Consider the following 14515-nt stretch of genomic DNA (forward strand, 5'->3'; position numbering starts at 1 on the left):
CTATTTTCGGCTCACTGTTAATCACGAGTCATCTCATAATGAGAGGGGTTAGGCCAATAGTCCACCAAGCTGGCCCAATGCGGATTGGCAGACTTTACACACGAAGAAAATTAATAAAATTCTCATGCATAGTATGCAGGTTTCCTCGCGATGTTTTTCCTTCACCGTTTGAGACACGTGATATTTAATTTCTTAAAATGTACATAATTAAAAAGTTGGGAGGTGCATGCCCTGGACCGAATTCGAACCTACGCCCTCCGGAATCAGAGGGATATCCACTGGGCTATCACGGCTCATTCGCAGATTATTAAATTGCGACCCAAAAGTTTCTTTAACTGCGAATTTAGGCAAAAATTCGAACTTTAACCCTGTACATAATACGTTTTCTGTGTTTACACGTCAGCGTTTTTAAAACACGACACTTTTGTCGAGCAGTGTTGCATTTTTCAATTTTAGGCGTTGGATATAGACCTTCATTTAACTTCATACTTTAAAAAGCTCTCGTGCGAATGAGGGCTTATATTACAAAGATGTAAGAGTTCTTGTTTGTTTGTTACAAATTTACTTTAAACCTACACGTCTGATTATAAAAATTCGAGTATAAATAGTAGTGTCAAAAAACGTCTAGGCTCCATATCTGGAGGTATTAGGGTATCCATATTAGGGTTCTGGGCAGTTAAATAAAATAGGTTGATATGATGATATTAAAATAAAACAAAAAACATTTTTATCACAAATATATTTAATTGTATCATTGTACATTGTTTACATAATACCAAACATTTCTATTATACTACTAGACCAGAATAAGAAATAAACAAATAACCAAAATTAGGTACCTACTCTAAGCCATGTATTGGAGGTGCTTTTGGAAGGTAGCAGGTTTCAAGGGACTTACCACAACCTACTTACAGGGCTTACAAAACCATCATAATATATGTCTATCTTATTTATAAAGGGCGTATACATATAATGTTACCTGTAAGTGGCAAGAATTGTGCGAATCTCGATATCGTCCAAAATCCAAAACAATCCTGCGATAAACCCTCAGGGTACGTAATGTCATTATTGTAATGTCAGGGTACATTATGGAATCGCTACGTATTTAGGAGCTTGTGGTAAGGCCCCAGTACCTCAATTGTTCAAGTATAAAACACTTTTTTTTTAAATATTTTCAACAAGGTATTACAAAAAAATCATTAGTGAGTTAGACAGTCTGGTAGTATAACTAGAAGTCTTTGTACACAAGGTACTATCACTCTGAGAAATAGTTTTATTTTATTAAGAAATCCCAATAAGGACAGAATATGTTTCATATGGTCAGAGAGCTAGTGGGACGTTTTGAGTAGGTGCTTGATAAAAGTGGAAGTTTGTTATATGTATGTATTTTAGAGTTTCATCGTTATCTATTATAGTTTTAATATACTTTTCAATCAAACCGGGTTACAATTACATCCTGATATATATGTATTGTATCCGTGTATTTAAAATTATTCAAAACATCTGTTAATATTATAAAATCTGTAGGTTATAAAAAATTCACTGTATACAAAAAAATGACTCTCACTTCAGAATAATAATCAAAACTAAAACATAAATAAAAATAATTACACCGTAACAATAAAAAGGTCGCATTTCTAAGTACGAAAAGACATTTTCGTATTTAGAAAGGCGACTATAACTTTCAATTTCGAAAACGCGTAGGCCTTTAATTAAGCACCGACCCCAAAATCCCTACTAGCTCCAAGACTAAAATGGCTTAAAAATATAAAACATTGTACTAAAAGCAAAATAATCAATACAATTTATGATATAAAGTTGTGCTAAATTTTATGTATTAAAAGTTTTCAAGTCACCTTTCCAGCAATGGCGAAACGATAAAATATAGAACGTAGATAATAAGTACTTTTTTATATCGATCGATTTTTAGTGATATGTTGGCATAATATTTAAAATTATTTCATACATTTTGAATTATAACGAGAAAAATAATATAATCATATTATTGCACCGGTTTACAGTCGCGCTATGATTTCATTATTTAAAAGTGATTTTTTTTTTTTTTCTGATTGTGTAAGTGCCGTAGGCTCCTTATGGGACCTCAGCGGCGTCACCGGGGGGTTTGGGCGAGCGCAGAAGCATCGCCTGATGGGGCCCGAAGGCAGAAGAAAGTAGTGGGCGGAACGACTCTCTAAGGGCGTCTCCTCTGAGACTCGGGCCTCGACTTAGAGTACCGTTCGGGAAGGGTGTTTTGGCCTGAGTGTATCAGTCCGGGCGCCCCCGAGATCGTGAGTTAAAAAGCCCACGTCTGGGTGACGTCAGATATTAAAAGTGACCTACGAGTATATAGTAGGGGTGGATACGACTAATAAGTAGGTACAACATACTTATAACAGAAATCCTAATATAATAATTTAGATATTAACAGGTTGTTTTTGGTTGTCAACATAATAATTATCGGTTTACATTAGCCCTTAATTTATAATGCAATTGTATGTGTGTAATTGGTGTTTTATAAACACCAATTAGGAACCGTCATTTAAATTTATGTGGTTCGGTTAGATTAAGTTGGTGGTTGGTTACCTACCAATAACATTATAATTTTGATATTACGGTTTGATTTGGTTGATAAATTAATTATACAGTAATAAAACCTAACCTGGCGCGGCGAGGGCATTTTATTTAATAATATCTATGTAGTGTACCAACTTATTGATTATTATTTTAGTATAGTCAACAAGTAGATACACTATTTTCTATTTAAATAAAATAGACAGCTTGTTGTTTAATATTTTAACAACATGTAGATTAGGGTTGTTGTCCAACACTTTTGTTGATAATTTATTAGCATACACTTAGGATGTGTCCACTGTATTTCCACCTTTGCTAATTCTGGTTATTACCTCCAATTCGATTTAGAATCAATTAGATAAAAAAGCATAAAAGGTAGATAACGATCTACCTATCGTGTTTTTTTTTTCGTTTTTTCGTTTTTAGTGAAAATGGATTGTAAGATGACGAAAGCATGGGCACTCGCGACTGAGTCATTAGGTATAAAACATACACATTTACAAATACATTATTTACATTACAAATCATTTTTTTCTTTTCTTAATTTATATTTAATAATCAAATGTGGATCCTCATTTTTTATAATAAAAAAAATACTCGTACTACTGGTTAGTATCGAATAAATACTCCGTCATCTTTTGTTTTTATAGAATTCATTATATTCATTTAATACTTAAAACATAGTTATTGCATTATTTATTAAATTATTTGTAATGAAAAATTTACGAAATAACTTTTATGTAATATATATTTCAGTAGTTGTATCTATTAAAAGCACCGGTTTAAATATACTTATTAAATAAAAAATAATGATAACCATAAAAAACTGATTACAGGATATAAATTATTATATTAATCACATTGGATTGGTGTAAAACCTAAAACCATAGGTAAAAATTAATATTTTTATATTTCATTTCATTATTTCATTTTATTACATAAACAACAATGTAAAACATTTTAGCAAATATACATAATTCCTAAGTACATTTAACTGTTTATTCATTTTATGTACAACGGATGATGAAAATTAAGTGTTTTTTTTTACACGTGTAAATAACTTGCACGAATATTTGGTATAATTGAACACATTGTGATGAATTATTTATAAAATGAATTTTATATTATCAGGTTTATTTTTCAATATTTTTCATGTTTGTTTGTGGTACGAAATTCGTCAAATACTAAAACTTTGTGTACATTTAAGTACATCCGCCATGTTGAAAGTGTATATTATGTAAGTACATACTTTTTTTTAACCGGCACCTCAACACACACATTTAGAGGAGACTGAAAACATAATATTACAAATAAGGTAATGTATGTGTTAAAGTGCTAGGTAAAAATAATAAAGATGTGACTATCAAGGATTTTACATACCTGTAAAACGTGAAAAATCGTGATGACAAAGAATTACTTCAGAAGTCAATTTTGGGAATAATGTTTTTGTTTGTATTTATTGATAACACTAAAAGTCATTAAAGGCTAATTTTTTTTTAATAATTATTAATCGTTTGAAGTCACGGGAGAAAAAAATAAATTGTTTTGTCTTTCCCTATTTAGGGATTATAGATTTTTTAAAAAGGGCGCTACTTTGGTAAATATTTTATTATTTAATGGTATCTTAAAATTTTTTTTTGATTTTTGAAAATAATTAAAATCCTGCGAAATATCCGAAATTCAATTACCGCTATTTAAGCAGCTTTGCGTCCTTTATAGTGTTAGAAGAAAGTCAAATAAAAAAAATATGAAAAAAAAATATTTTAATGTCACTGCCACGTGGAATATTTGGATTTTTTTGTTATATACATACTCGTAGATAAAATGTTAAAAAAATGATAAAAATACATTTTAGGTATTTTCATAATGATTATGTATGGAAAGAATTGCACTAACACCAGACAATGGTTGCATCTGATATGTAAAATATTAAGACATATTAAATAAGCCTACATACAGTACAGTATATTGGAGTAAAGTTTTCTTTAGAAAAAGAGCTAAGTTTCAAAAAGCGTTATTTATAGATTAAAAAATCTTAAGTTAGAGAATGGAAAAGTTATCCGCGTAATATCTACTTAAACAGCCTAAGTAACTTTATACAGATAGTAAGGTCGGCTATCCACCAAAGATGAGCGAGGGAAATCAAGACTGTGCTAAAAATTACATTGATTGAGTCATTCATCGATCGATCATTCAAACTGTGTATGTACATATTCACAATAAGATTCAAATGGAGACAGTATTTAATAATTTCAAAGTTAAAAGTAAAATAGTAATATTTTACCCACTATCTGTAGGTAAGTATATACAAACTTGCCAACCTGTATTGAAAAAAGTTGATCATGCCAAAAATTTCCCATGTGGCAGCGGTTATCCTCATCTTTGATAAATAGCTAATCTACGAGGCATATTAACGGAAAGTCTCGAGTAATCCCTTAATTAATTCACTCATTTACCTGGTCACATGCGATTTCTTAACACCTATAACGATATTTCTACGCCGATTGCTTCGTATGCTAACATTGGATATTATTTACATTGTGAGCACTACATTTTGTATTGTCATTGTCTAAAATATATATCATTATGTACAAGAATCTGCGTCAACAGTAGCTTCAGAATGTACAACGTCAATTCCACATTATAGGAAAATACATTAATTACAATCAACATTAATTAAAAGTGACAGTTTTTTTAATTAATGACAATAATAATTGTGAATAGGGATACTACTCAATATTTAGTCAGCGAGAGTTCATGCTATACATACAAAGATTTTTAATGCAGTAAGATAGTGAAATGCCTAAATCTGTAATTTATTACCAATTCAGAAATATGATGGTGAGGGAAATTGGCTCTCTGATGAAATCCTGTTGGATATAATCGAAGACAATAATTCAATTTACGCTCGACATAAAGTGATTCAGTCTGATTTGTGTATTAAAACATCGCAATCGTATCACAATGCATTGATTTATGTTGTAATGAATTTTAGTATTGATGGCTTATGACAAAATTGCTCATCCAAATATAGCTTTAAATACTACAATCACATATAGCCGGGGGTTTGTATATTACTTAATAAAAAAATTATTCTGACGATGTGTACTACTCAAAATAGGTAAGTGCCACACGAAATTATACGAAGCTACCGAGTGCGATGCGATGCGATGAGTTCAATAGGTTTTGTTTTATTGTGTTACCTACTGGTACAAAATGTATCATACTTCCTAACAACAAATAGATGAAATAATGATAAAAATTATATGAACATTAAAATAAATGTTTTCAATCTATCATCCAAAAAGTCGACTAATGTTTTTCAAATAGTTTCTTATTTTTAAAAGATTTTGTCGTGAACGAAATTTAAGCTGTCACTTTGACAAGTGTTGGTGGGTATTTTTATTTTTGTACATTTGAAAAATACCAAATATTAAATTATCCTTGAATATTGTTTCAGAAAATTATACTATTTAAGTACACAAAGATTAAGTAGAAAATAATTTTGGACGTAATAAGTAGATACACAATGTGCTGTATATGTGTAATATAAAATTATTATTTGTGTACGAAGTCCAAAAATATCTTTATTGTTGATCTCCGTCCTAATGATACAAATTATCTTTTACAATTAATTTGTTAATTTACAATTCTCCTATAAAGGTCTTTGTGAAATTACAAAAGGGATATCACACCGCATCATTAAACAGGTAGATAATTGGGAAAAGGGGTTTCAAAATGGCCTTCGTAATAAGAGAAGTTCTGACAGACAATATTCGACTTTGTACAATCACATTAATAATATGGGTATATGCCACAGCTTAGCTATCATACAGATCAGCTTTGACTGACAACATTGTAAATGTCAAAAGAGTACACTATGTTTATTTTTTAAAATATATAGAAATACTTTAACATTTAAATCTTATCCAGTTATGCAAAATATATTTTTTATAACTCAGTGAAGCGGTAATTTAGAATAGTCTGATAAATGAGCTAATGTAAATGCCAGTGTCTGTATAATTAAATTTCGTCTCACATTACTACAATAACGATATATAACCAAACGGTGAATTCTAAATATATTAAATTTTAACATTTATGTAGAAAACAATTAAGTATTTTTTTATTTAATTCATGTCGAAAACGTTTCTAATAAATAGTCTCCTACAAATATGTTAAACTAAAATAAATAGTATTATCTAAGCCCACATTTTTGAAATTAAAATAGTTTCGCAAACGTCAGAAACTTTGTCACATGACAAATAGTAATGGAGCCTATTCACTAAATCGGTACTTGAACCTTACCTGGTTGCGAAATGTTCCAAATTGAAAACCGCAAAAGCGAACGAACGTGCTTCAACAAAACGCTTCCGCGAGTCGAGTCTGACAAATTAGCTTAGTTTGTGAAATGAAACGTGCAGAGGGCACGAGCATGTTTTGAAATGTTGAATCCATCTGCAATGCAACTGACTGGCATGATTGCTAAACTGTGTTTATGGCTGTTTCTAACCAGAGCAAATTAAGCGTGATTACACCACGACATTAGGAAATTAAATAAAATGACGAAGGTAAAACTTAATTAATTGACAACATAATCAGAAAACAACTAATTAATGTAAGAATTGTCTCTTTTAAAATGCGAATAAAAGCTAAATTTTATATCCGGGCAACTACCAAGTTATTTTTGTTTTCCGCCATTTTGTTTTCTATGTTCCCAATAAGCAAACCGCATATCTAAATCGAGTCCTCGCCTGCTTGGAACAGGGATGTGGGGAAAAATACGAATACCGGTGCTCCTCTCTCCCTCTGCCGTCCCTTCCTTCCCTCTGTAGAACCTCTGTCGTGCCTCGCACTCATGCCAATCTAGCCGTGTTATAAATCGAAAATATAACAAATTTTCGGGACTGACATTCGTTATAGATTCGGTCTCGTGATCAACTTATCAATCGGACATAGTCGTATGTCATTCTCATTATATTTTTTAGTTTTCGAAGAGATAGCGATTGTAGAAAGAGAATCAATATGGCTAGACTGTGCAGACGAGGACATGTGGTTTAAGTTTAAAGATGCTCTACTAGACGTGAGTTATTACCGGTCGTTTATAACATGTCATAGTGATTAATTAGTCAATAAATATTATAACTTATTGCAACATATTTTTGGCGTTTACGCTGTAGTTTATTTTTCTAAAGTATTATTTTAGTTTTTTGGTCATCAATATAGTGGAAATTAGCTTCTACGATGTCTTCATATTACATAACGTATCCAGGACGTACCTGAAATTTAAATATTATTGTATAGTATCTATTTATAATCAGAAGATTAATTAGTGACCAATAACCATAATCTGCTGGACATGCTGGACAAAATCCAAGGATCTATTATGACATTTTTAATATACCATAAATCGATGTTCACAGCTGGACTACATTTTTGACGAGAACGACGACCTCTGTGGCGGTGAAAATATTCTCTTGATTTTTTTTGTTAAAGAATATAACCCTAGAGTTCTGGGAAATACTCCTGAGCACCCTGTATAATCATGTTTTAATAACAACTCATAATACTCATGTCACGTACTAAAACCCATTTGCTCTTAGACTTTTTTGGCTGATTGCACAAGGAACGGAAATATGATGGTGAAGGAAAAGAAAGTGAAGGAGTCTCACTTCTAGCACATGGTCTCTGGGCGGGCGGGCTGCGGCGTGGTCGCCTGGGGCGCCTCCGCGGAGCGCTGGCGAGGCAGCTGCGAGGAGTCCAGCACGATGGACGGCCGCGGCGGCAGGTTCTCGCTCACCATATGCGACAGGGACAGCTCGCTCGACGCGTTCGTGTCACCTGACAAAACCATCGACAAGTTGCAAAAATCTAACATCTGTTTTATGCTCTATACCGCAAAATGCTAAAACTGTAATCATCTTATCGCCAGCGAACAGAACTATTATCTGGTTCTGTTTTGTCTTTATGGAAAAAATCCGAACGTTTGCAGAACGTTTACTATTTTCTATTATTTATTTCTTATCCCAAATAAACAACAGGGTATATTCTTTAGGCCTGATCTCGTATTATTTAAGAATTTGCGAAAATCAGTGAATAATAAGATTTCTTTTTTGAGCTCTATACCGCAAAATGCAAAAACGGCAATTATCTTAACGCCAGCGAAGGGAACAATTATCGGGTTCTGTTTTGTCTTTTGGGAAAAAGCCGAACGTTTGTTGGAATTGCAATGTCTTTCTGTACCTATGTCTCGACGTACAAACAGCAACAACATCAAATTATGAATTAATATAAAATCTGCTCTAAAAATCCTTGAAAAACCTTCCTTTAAAGCCAAAATAGTCAAAAGATAGGGTTAATGAAAGTTGCATATTTTGATACTCACAAGAGTATCAAAACCAGTTTCTCTTTAAAACAGAATTTTGCATTTTGAGAACAAGCAATGTCTACCCGTTCTTAAAAGGAAAAATCTGAAAACCGTAGCAGTTATACGAGCACATCACAAAAAACTTATTTGCAGTCGGTAAAATGACCGCGACATAAACCGATGTATAGAGAGACGGTTTTCCATCGGCAAAGTTAAATTTGTTAAGCCACTTTGCAAGCTTCTATTAATTTTCCAAAAAAGCAAAAAAGGTTCGGGAATTTCATATGTGTAATAAATATTCCGTGATAGACCATTTTCCTCTTTCCATCAATAAGCGTCGATATGCTTTTTTTAATAAAAAACGGCGGAACGTTGCCCGCGATTGAATATTAATGGGTTTCTGCTTATTTTTTATTTTGTGTTGCAATCCGCTGCCGGTGTGGAGGTAAGACTATTACCTATTATGCAAATAACTTGTTGCTTTTTCTACGTAGATGGGAATACAGCGAAGCGAGGTGTTATATTTTTGACGTTAATAACCTTGCCTGTATAAAATAGAAATTGCATTTCTGTACATTCCTATACTTTGCGGCTCCCACTCTAGCGTTTAGAAGTTCATATAAGAGGCCTATAAGCAATAGTCGACGTTAATCGGCTGATATTGATGATAATAATGATGATCATCTTACCTATCTGTATCAGCGAGGTGTATGTATAGAACCAAAGAGTAAAATCTTCAATTTTAGGTTGTACAACTAAGGTAGAGTCGCCTAAGATCGGATGTGACCTGAGTACGGATGCATAGATTTTACTGCAAAAGAAAGTTTTTGACATACTAAATCGGTAGTTCTTTATTCTGCATCACATTGGATTATCTATATTCTATTTGTATATATGAAGGAGATATACCAAAAATTCTAAAACTGTTTGACGTGCCTACAAAGTCGCAGGCGTATGTAAATATTATCTTAGACAGCTTATTATTTGCTTTCTCGCAGTCTGCTAAAAAAGCTTTGTTATAAACGCGGACCTATTCAAGGCAGACCTATTAGATAAACTCTTTTCAAAAATCTCAATTCTAACCTTAAATTCGTTAGTGCTAATGCTTAGTTTGCTCAAGTTTGGTTGCATTTACCTGACGGTTGCCTCGGAACAGGGAGCAGTACTTCCCCACAAGCATCATCACCGAGCAACGGTTGCAAGGGTGAAGGTAGCTCGCGAGTGTCGATGGCTGAAGATCTTCGGAGGGAGTGCCTGGACAAAACGATCGATTAAAACAAATTGAAATCAATCATTTGTCACACGCACAGGCGTATATAGCGGGGGAGCGGCGGAGGGAGGGGGGCGGGTAGGCTGTACCCACCCAAGAATGGTCCAGCCAGTCCAATTAAAATTCTATGATGGACGCCAAAATTTAAAATAAACAAAGAAAAATTATTATAATCCCCCAACATCCGCAAAATTGTGAACGAAATTTCTATACTGAGTGTCGACTTTCCTTAGCGTCATGTCAGGAGTATACCCACCCACCCCAGGAAATAATCCTAGGTACGCCAATGGTCACACGGGTGAAAAAGAAAGTTTGTGACAGTAATCCTAAAGCAAAGGATATTTTGTGTTATGTGACAGATGTTTTTGTATAATGATTCGATAAATCATTTTATTCACTCTAAATGAGTGCTCGTACTAAAGGGTTGGATTGATACGGTCACAAATCTTGGATTACTGGTACAAGAACCATTGCGTAATGCCCCTTACGTCTAAAAATACGTGAATTAGAATCCCTAACCCTTTAATGAATGGAACAGTAAGAATTAAGCTCAGCAGTGAGCCGAATATGGGTTGATTATGATGGTGATGTAGATGATGATACCTGGGTTCCCTGGGCCGGCGTTGTATGGGTTGGTGGCCATCATATCAATGTATAGACTTTTAAGCTTTTGTACCTCTAAATTTAACTTGAATGAATATGATACCCATATCAAAATTATTTTCAGACATAGCTGACTTCTTCATACCCCTGTATAGCCAGGTTAGTTATCTCTAACCCATCTTCTCCTATTACCTCTGGTGCGGGAGTCGCCTGTCGCTGACGGTGAGCAGCGTGGTTGTCTGGGGAGGCGTGGGCTCCTCGGCGCTGGTGTTGACGCAGACGCTGATGCTGACGCCGCTGACCTCTCCCTCCCCAGCCTCCTCCTCCTCGTATCTGGCCAGGACAGACTCCATTTCTAGGCTACAGTTACATTGCAGTTGTATTGTCCAGTTTTGTAAATTTGTTGCGTGTTAGTAATTTTTATTTTCGTGTTAGTGCATTGGACAAAACAAACACAGATAAACAAAGATTAGCTGAGCGTTTCCAGACATACATATTTTAATGGTAGCATTGCGATCAAAAATGTTTCATGTATTTGAATTACGCTGGTTAAATCAATGCAAACTACAAATATATAAATTGTGATAAGCTTAACACCATTTCAATAACTAATTAACCTAAAACCTAACCCAAATACGAATGCCGATGTTATAATAAAATTTTAGACAAATATATTTAATTATATTTGTAGCAAAGTTAAATTGATAATCGTGTTTGGGTCAGGAGAACCAATGTGATGGTTCGCCGATTTGTCGAAAATAAATTTATTCTTCATTGCTAACCTGAACATAAACAAGGTGACGCCGCTTAATTTTAAACAGCAGCTAGACAAATAAAGAAAGAAATAGACATATTTTTAAACTTGACTAATAGGTACTCTCTTTCTTTCTTTCAATCAAACTAATATCACATGCTAAGTAGATACGACAATAATAGTTTAAATGGAAGGGGAACGAATACTCGATCTTACGTATTTTGAATCAAGAATAACCGTTGCTTATAAATCGCAATCACGCAAGCAAAAGCTATCGACCACAAACAGAAACTTTAGCTGCTTATAACAAGACGTAAAGCTTACCGACGCTGTATGAGGTTCTCCATGATGATGTAGTCGTCCTCCTCTGCGCCCCTCAGGTGTTCCTTCTCCATAAAGAGTGCGAACTCCGGGTTGGACATCTCGCTGGCGTGCCGCCGGCGGGTCGAGGGGGAGGACGCGCGGTTAGGCGACAGCAGACGGGTCGTTATCGGCGTCCTTTATGAGAAAAAGACTCTTTAGACAAATAAAAAGAAAGAAAATACACTTTATTGTACACCGGAAAGAACATATAATACAATAGATACAAAAGAAAGAAGATAGAAAAAGAGAGAACTTTCTTTAGAATTTCATTAGAAATCTGTACATAATGTAAGTTCTCTTTAAGTAATCTATACACACTCGTATTATAACCATAGTTCTCAGCCACGGTTGTCTGTCTGTGTGCGATAAACGCATAATGGATTTGCATACTGTTTTCAGCAATGCATAGAGCGGTAGATGCGGGAGGATTAGGTTTGTATGTTGCCAAGGTGTGCCATAATATAGTAGAACAAAACAGGAGAAAAATTAGATTATTTATGTAAACAATTTATTACGCCATACAGTCAGCGCATACTTACCTACTATACCGTTACACTGTATAGAAAGCTAAGTTGACATCTAACTTGACACCGTGATGATACACATAGATCTTCAATATCAACAACATACATACAACATATAGTGGTGATATACATAGATCGTTGAAATAAAAGCTCTAACCAACTTACATGTAGATATCAATGGCATAATCGATCGATAGGTTGACCACGTGACCTTTCGATAATGACATTCCCATTGCATTAGTTATCGACGCGTTACCGGTTTTAGAAAGATAATTGATACGCAACATGACAAGAGGGGCCGGAATGATACACTCAGCCTACACTCCCCATCGATTTCAACGTTTCTCAAGCCAAGACAGTCTACGGGAGAAGCAATTAGATACCAACCCAAAACCTTCATTTAGATCTCTATTCTAGATGATCTTCTGCGGTCGTTCTCACGGTGACACTACTGCGATCGTCTCAAGGACCCTTAGCGCTCCGCCTGTAGCCTCCCAGCCGGATGGGTGGCTTAGTGACATCAGCATCGTTACTATCACGTACCTCGGCGTGTGCGGCGGTGAGAACAGACCGTACACCGTCTCCAGCTCGTCCGTGATGCTGGTGTACTCGTGCATAGCCAGCAGCAGCGAGCGGGGGGCGCCCCCCACCCGCGTGCGGCCCGCCGGTACCCCCGCCGCGCCGCCCGTCGCCTCCCAGCCGGACGGGTGGCCTGGGGACAATAGCATCATAAGCACATTTGTTGACAGATCAACTATACTAAAGCCATACACGAGAAATACTGTTTACCAACAGACAAATTAAAAATGAGGGTACAAATCGCTAGTCATTGCACACCTTATAATAATTAACTTGTTCTTAAAATTAATGAAAATAAATGTGATTAGTAAGTGTAGTATATGTCAACAGTCTAGACTGTCAATAGAGGAGTCTATAAATACAAGCCTCGGACAAGAGGGGGAGTTAGTTGCACTTTGGTGTTACAGCAGTACGTACCACGACGTACTAAGTAGATACAGTGTTCAACCAACTGGATGTGATAACCCGAGTGATCAACCGATCACCCAGAGAGTGTGTGCAAACACTACAGTAAGCTTAAAACAATTAGATATAGCTAATATATTTTAAATAATATTTTATAATAAAAAATACATAATATACAATAAAAAAGTTATGAAATGACATGCGTTTTCTACCCACATTTCTAATTTGTTTGTCAGTAAACAGTACTCATCAAGGCTGTAGTATAGATGGATTTGTTTCCAGATGTTGTTGATATTGAATATTCAGATATGTCGATGGCAACAAAGAAACCATATACAGGGCATGTTAAGAATACGTCGTGCGGATGTCTTCTTAGCGTGACAAGTATTGAATATGCGGCACAACAAAGTGAGGCTAAGAAAAGTTTTAAAGGCCTGTTATTTCACCTTTAACACGGGAAAACATAAGCAATCATGGTATCACATTGATGTAATTGGATGCATTTTTGATTTACAGAATATATGACACAGATCTTTCTTAAGAATACTAATAAGAAAAGGGTTGTAGACATAACTTTTTTGTATTGCATAGACGCAATCGTCCGTTTGCGAAAGTCCATGATAATGAATACAAAAGTACTCGTATAGTACAATGCCATAAAGCCAAAAGTCAGCTTAACGTAAACCGAAGCATCCAACAGATGTTGTTTCAACAGTGTTTAATTATTGGAAAGTGCAGAGTAGAGTCATTTTAATAATGCATTTATTACTCATTTTACCTAAAAAATGTCCGCGATAAATATTGTGTACTCAAAATACCCTAAAAATCATAAGAACAACATTTCTTGAAGATGCCTTGGTGTGAGCGTTAAGCGAATGTCGGCGGAATTTAGTCAAATCTGAATAGCAGAGCTACGCAAACTTCTCGAAAAAGATAGCAAAATAAAGTTTTTTTAGTTCCTATTCTCTGAAATAAATTTATAACTTCTTTTGCCATGTTCAAAGAGTAATTACGCGGTGCTGCAAACTTTGTACATTACCTTCGAATTTTACTTCACTTCCTACTTTAGTTAAATGAAA

The 14515-nt window shown here is 34.7% G+C and overlaps 1 protein-coding gene across 1 annotated transcript in view; it reads right to left on the reverse strand.

The window, feature by feature from the left end:
* Positions 1-724: 724 nt before the first annotated feature.
* The window catches only part of LOC112047143 (transient receptor potential cation channel trpm), a gene marked incomplete in the record, with an annotated part of 316213 nt that continues 302422 nt past the window's right edge, over positions 725-14515 (reverse strand). Inside the window, 6 exon segments of the mRNA XM_052887808.1 lie at positions 725-7850; positions 8244-8412; positions 10074-10192; positions 11004-11171; positions 11890-12063; positions 12996-13164. Coding sequence (XP_052743768.1) covers positions 8246-8412; positions 10074-10192; positions 11004-11171; positions 11890-12063; positions 12996-13164 — 797 coding nt within the window.

The sequence above is a fragment of the Bicyclus anynana genome, chromosome 20 (assembly GCF_947172395.1).
Source record: "Bicyclus anynana chromosome 20, ilBicAnyn1.1, whole genome shotgun sequence".
NCBI lineage: Eukaryota > Metazoa > Arthropoda > Insecta > Lepidoptera > Nymphalidae > Bicyclus > Bicyclus anynana.